This window comes from Poecilia latipinna, unplaced genomic scaffold (assembly GCF_001443285.1).
Source record: "Poecilia latipinna isolate Pla-1442-1.1 unplaced genomic scaffold, P_latipinna-1.0 Scaffold2295, whole genome shotgun sequence".
In the NCBI taxonomy this organism is placed as follows: domain Eukaryota; kingdom Metazoa; phylum Chordata; class Actinopteri; order Cyprinodontiformes; family Poeciliidae; genus Poecilia; species Poecilia latipinna.
Genome location: NW_015114911.1, coordinates 168491 through 175032, shown reverse-complemented (window position 1 = coordinate 175032; position 6542 = coordinate 168491). Strand labels below are relative to the sequence as shown.

General features: G+C 37.2%; 1 protein-coding gene across 1 annotated transcript in view; it reads left to right on the top strand.

The window, feature by feature from the left end:
- pnp6 (purine nucleoside phosphorylase 6) overlaps positions 1–5757 on the top strand; it is a 13155-nt gene extending 7398 nt beyond the window's left edge. The window contains exons 3-6 of the mRNA XM_015018606.1: positions 894–997; positions 4010–4185; positions 4266–4456; positions 4892–5757. Of these exons, the coding sequence (XP_014874092.1) occupies positions 894–997; positions 4010–4185; positions 4266–4456; positions 4892–5088 (668 nt within the window). The 3' untranslated portion in view covers positions 5089–5757. The remainder of the gene's footprint in view (positions 1–893; positions 998–4009; positions 4186–4265; positions 4457–4891) is intronic.
- The last annotated feature ends 785 nt before the right edge of the window (positions 5758–6542 follow it).

The window sequence follows — 6542 nt, the reverse complement described above, 5'->3', positions numbered from 1 at the left end:
AAGATAATTATAGCTGCTTTATAAAATTCTTCAACTAAATTGTAAGGTGAAATATAGGTTGGATGTTAAGGTCTTAAAGCACCAACTATGTTTTTTCTGTCATTTCCACCAGCCTTTCTAATATCCAATTATTTATTTCATAGTATGCATGGATCAATCAACTTTGGAAAGTCACCTTGCTACAGTTTTAAAAATAACGACCAAAATCATGATGCTCTATCACCGCCATGCTCAACAGATGGGATGAAGGTCTTCCTTCATTTTTCTTTATGCAAATTAAAAGGCTGTTTTTTTTTTTAGTTTAAGAAATGGTTTAATCTTAACTAGATCTTAAAATTAAAAAATATTTCCATAGGCAAAAGTGGGTTCACTCAGTGTTTTCATGTAGCTCAAATTAACGAGGGAAGCTATCCATTGCTGAGAAGTTACGCTGGGTCACTCTTGAATTTTAGTGTGTATGACATTTCTTGGACAACAGCTCACAGTTAGGGGAGCAATAGTCTTAAATTTCCAATATTTTTACACAGTGTGTTTGTGGATTTGTAACTGGAGAAGCATCTAATATCTCTGACATAACGCACTCCTGAAAAATACTTTAAACTTATTAGGTACTTCAAATAAATTGGGCATCGATACATACCTGATTCCAACTGTCTGGAGCCCAGCACCTCAGTCTAATAAATTAGTTCAAGATCATTGCCTCCCATTAATTAGAGTAAACATTTACCTTTTTGGTCTCAGTGGTCTAACTCAGTTTACTTGTTGGAGAATTGACAGAGGTTTTCTACAAAAAACAGGGTCTATATTTCAGGCTTAGACAAACTTCCAAATCTTTTCATGAAAAACCAGCAGTGCTTCCTTGCAGCAGTTCATTATGTCCATGTGTTGTGCAGTGGAGGGTCATGCAGGCCAGCTGGTGTTTGGGAAGCTGAACGGACATGAGTGTGTCTGCATGCAGGGTCGATTCCACTTCTACGAGGGCTACAATATTCACACGGTAAACTTCAAAATGTGTTGAGACGCTGTGCTTTTGTCTTTGTGCAATGTATGTCCTAGCCTCTTGCACCGTTGGCTACCTGTGCTTCAAATGAATGGTGCTTCTGAGAACAAGGTTTCTTTGAGTGAGATTGTGTTTTGTGTTTGTTTTTTTTATTGATTTTTTTTTTGTTTCTGCCAGTATTTCTAAATGGCTTCCTTTAATAATAATAATAATAATAATAATAATAATAATAATAATAATAATAATAATAATAACAACAAAAGAGATTCTCTGCATTTAATTTGTTTTTCACATACTCTAAATGTGTCTATTTTATTTTCATTTAGGCATTGGTTGTTGAATTTTTCCCATTAGGGGTTTAGTTTGTGCATAAGTTGTTTATCATTTATTACTAACTGGTACTTATCTACATTTTAGGATATTTTAATAATAATTATAATAAATATATTTATGACCCCTCACAATAACCACTAGGTTAACCATAGTGTATTACAGTGGATAAACTATAATATATAAAATAGAAGAAATTAAACAGGATAAAAGAGACAGTAGAATCAAGTAAAAAGATAATGAAAACAATTATTAGGATATTAATTGTGGAGTAAAGAAGAATACAAGAACAGACAGCAGTGCAGCAAAGCATAGTCTTAATTTAGTAAAAACAAACAGCAGAAGAACTAATTACAGGTAAATGGATGCAGGTGGGGGAGGAGCAAATGAGGAAATAATCAACAGCTGCGACGGGGAGCAGACCAGTAGGTGAGGTGAATAAACAAACAGAAACAAAGGGAAAAGAACACCTGATCCATAAATAGAAATAAATATTAATACAAAGAAATAAATCCAAAGAACAAACAGCAACAAATACTAAACTAACAANATNAATTAACTAAACTGGCAAGATATAAGGAAAAAACAATAAATGATAAAAGAGAAAATAACTGAAACACTAGAGGATCATAACACTTATTTCTTTGCTGTTTGTTATTCTCAAATGCACATTGGCCTCTTCTTCCTTTTCAGACCTTGCTGATGCAAATGATATACTATCCAGGGTGACTGATGTCAAGCTGGCAGTTTAATCTCTGACTTTGTCAATCACATTGCGGCAAACATTCACAGGCTCTGCAGTTGATCTTTAAACTCTGTCCTTCACTTATTCTGGAATTTGTACTCTTCCTCTTTATACGTTTTAAGTGAAGCTGAACTCCTTCTTATGGAAATTCTGGAATAATCCAAGAGAAATCTCTATTTTTACCTTTAAACGTTAGATCACATCCTTAGTTTGTGACGTATGTTTACATGTTTTGGTTTTCCAACGTGGCAAAACACAGGCAGTTTTTGCGGCTACATTTCTGGCTGACAATTTTCTTGCCGCGTTGACGAATCAGTTGAAAAGCGTGCATTGTGTGTCAGAATGTCAGTGCAAGACTGGCCTTTGGCCCGTGGCTACTAGTTTTACTTTACCACCAGTTTTCATGTGCCATCTCCTTATAAAATAGCCCATATAACTTGATAGTATCATAAAACTCTGGTTCATGAATACTGTACCAGCAGGACAGATGCATTATAGGCCTCCTGTACAGCACATTAAGCTGTATATAATATCCATCCAGATGAAGAATGCATAGTAGTGAAGGATTGCAAATGTATTGTGTTCCGTGAGATTTTCAGAAAAGGAATCCTTTCCCATTTTAAAAGGCTGGGAGGTGAGCCACATCAATTCAGGTTGCTCCCTGTCTTACCTAGCAGTTTGTGATTTCTGTTGTTTGACCAGTTGTCTTAAATAAAATACCCTAGAGAAAACAAAGTGACATCTATCCACCTATCTATATGCTATACCCACTTGTCCTGGCAGAGTCTCCACTGTCTTTGAGCAAAAGGCAGGACACATTCTGAACAGAGCGCCAGTCCATCACAGGACAAAACAGAAACACACAGGAAGCCAGAGTACCAGGAGAGAACTCGTGCGTGCACAGGGAGAATTCTTGCAGAACTAACTTGCTTTAAACTCAGTATTGCTCATTTTCCTTTAACATTTTTTTCAAGGTAACACTTTTGTTCAAGTGGCTCCAGAAGCACTGACTGTATCCTCAGTCCTCGCCTTATGACTCTTAAGGAGCTGACTGAGCCAGGTGCTTCTGCACCCTTTTCAACCTTCATTTTTTCCTTTCCCTCAACGTTCCATTAATATGCTTGACACAACACTCTGTGAACACACAGCTTCTTGATCAAAGACCTTCTGGATTATCCCCCTTGTTGAGGGTGCCATGTTCGTATTTCTGAAGAACCTAGCTACGTCTTGTTTTTCGCTAGCTCTGAACCCTAATTATCAAAATTAACATAAACAGATTTCTCAAATCTATAACTGTTTGTAATTAATCTATTTTTGAGACTTAGTTTTAAAATTTTATTACAGATATAAATTAACTTTTCAATTATTTAGTTTAATTCTCCTGCATGTCTACTTGTAGTATTAAAACCTCCAGGCAAACATTTTTAAAAAAAATAATTTTAACACGTTATTGAGATTAGTTTATTTTGTTGTTACACACACCCGCACACACACATCCTGTGGTTCTACACCTCCTATCCTGTGTGGGCTGCAAGTTCTTAACAAAGACCGCATTTATAATATGCAAAACTCCAACAGAATATGGCACTGTTCTAAAGTGACAGTATTGACCTTATCAAGATCTAAGGGCTCGTAGAAAATATTTCTGCTTAAACTAACAACACGCCTTCATTGAAAATGCAATATGTTAGAAAATAGAAAAAGGTAATTCTCAATCACACCTGTCATGAAGGGGAGGAGCTGTCATTTATAGGCCATCAGCTGCTCTGTAAAGGTCAGCAGTTGCTGAAATGTGCAGGAACCTACATTAATAACATTTTTGCTCAGGGTATGAAACATTAACTTCTTATGTGATTTGTCCTCAGCATGCTTCCTTTTTCTGACGTCACATAGTAGACAATAAAGCATGAATTGCAGATCATGTTTGTTTGCAGGTGACATACCCAGTGAGAGTCTTCTTCCTGCTTGGTGTGGAAATTCTGATTGTGACAAATGCTGCGGGCGGCCTCAATGGTAGTTACAGTGTGGGAGACATCATGCTAATCAAGGATCACATCAACATGCCTGGCTTTGCTGGTCAGAATCCTCTGTGTGGACACAATGACCCAAGGTAGAGCAGAAACGCATATTGCAATCTGATATTGTGCCTAGTACACTGAAGCGTGACACATTCATTTACTGTTCCTGCAGGTTTGGAGTGCGTTTCCCTTGCATGTCTGATGCGTATGACAGAGAGCTGAGGGCCCTGGCCAAGAAAACAGCGGAGGAGCATGGCTGTGGGAGCTTCCTCCAGGAAGGCGTTTACTGCATGCTGGCCGGTCCAACGTACGAGACAATTGCGGAATGCAGAGCTCTGCAGAAGCTCGGGGCTGATGCTGTGGGTGGGTACAGCTGTAGCTCCCTCCGAGAGATATCTGCTTTGGAGGTTTATTTAAGTTAATTACAGACTTTAAGACAAATATGAATACTTTGTTTTTATAAAGACAGACAGTGCACACAAGAGATATTCAAACTGCATGTAAATGTGGTCAGCACTTTGACTCTGTGGAACAGGAAGTACCAGCACACAAAGCAGGATTACCAGAATGCAAATGAGCAAGTTGCTTGTAGGTCTGTAACAGCGGGACAGAAAAGCCTAATTATTTCAGTTATAGCCAGATTAACTTTGTTGGGAAGATTTCGAGCCAAAATAGTGGCAAAATGTACAATCTACAACCCTTGCTTCAGTCTCAGAGCATCTAATAAGTGTCTGCGTAGTTAGTTTGAAATGCTACTATTTGCATCTCTTTCAATAGCAGCATGTTCTTCCTGTCCAGGTATGAGCACCGTTCCTGAGGTGGTGGTGGCTCGTCACTGCGGACTGCGTGTTTTGGGTCTGTCCCTTATCACCAACAAGGTTATGATAGATTATGACAGCAGTGAAAAAGCAAACCATGAGGAGGTGCTGAAGACAACCGAGCATCGGGCCACGGACCTTCAGAGGCTTGTCAGTCAGCTTATCTCTAAGCTCTAACGTCTTCCCATCAGAGATCTGCTGTAACAACAAAAAACACTATAGTTTCTTAGCTTTGATCAAAAGGTGCAAATGGGAAATCTTCAAAAATACAAATACACATTATGGGCCTGCATAATGATCTTTAACGTTTCAAAGGTTGCAAGCATATAAAGAAGTTTTTATGTATATGCATAATCTATTTGCTTGCTAATGGCACTGCTAATCCAAGTATGGTTTAAGATTTAAGACACAAAGTTTGTACAAGGCTAAAATCATTGAGAAAGAGGCCCTTTCTATCAAATGTTGTTACTTTAACAACAAATACCATGATTTTCTTTTTATGTGTACCAAGCAAGAACTGACCCACGATTAGCTCTAGAACAAGTTTGTTCAGAAAACCAAAGAAAAGTGAAGAAAATTATTTTTTTAAAAGTTTCAGTCTGTTGTTTTGGAAAACTTCAGTACCTACCGAGACATTCTGGAACAGCCTTTCACCTTATTTTTATCTTTAATTTGATGCCTGTGGAACATAAAATAAGTCAGAATTGAAGGAGAGTCAGAATTGAAAATGCCTGTTTTGCACAACTAAAATTATGTTTTTTTTTTCACTAACAATTACCTGAGCATCTTTTTGTCACTTGTAAAGTCCATGGGACCAGATTGAAATGAGAATCTATTAACTTAAAATATACATCTTTTATGACCTGTTTAGCTTTTGCACATTAATAGACATCCTCTGGAGCTTCTCATCTCAGGTTTTACTGTTACATCTTTTATACACTGTCTAAAATCATCTACATCAAGCTACACTTGTATATCTGGCGGTACGGCTCTGTAACACTGATCATGTGTGTCATCAGAGAAACGTCTGGAAACGGAAAGAAATTTAGGGGGAAGCTGAATTTAGTTTTTTAGGAAGTTCATTCTTTGGTGATGGTGAAAACATTTTAAATTACCAGTCAGAAACTGCACATGCAAGAACAACAACAGGAACACAGTGATGTTGTCTCCACTGTCATAGTATTTCTGTTCCGACATCCGTACTGCAGAACTACTGTGTCGTTCCTCCTGGGATGCCTTAAATGATCAAGCATCTAAATTCTTTGACATATTTGATGGCTAAACTTGTGTATTAGATTGAGTGTATTGGTTGTAATAAAAATAAGACTTTAAGCACGCTTTATAGATCTTGTTAGCCTGTAGCGAGAGTAAATTTACAAGTCGTCTTACAAGTTTGGAGATAATTTTAGATCATATTTTGTAGCCATCGGTGGATTTTTGCTAAAATAGAGCTAAAGAAAGCAGTGCGTTAGCACCAAATTAGAATAGTGAATCCACACTAGCTGTTATTTTCAGGAGTGAAGGGTGATTATTTGTCGTTAACAATGCACAAAAGCACTTATTTTTGCTCTAAATCAGTGTAAATCGTACAGAGTAATTTATTGATGAATGCATTTATAATGAAAATATAT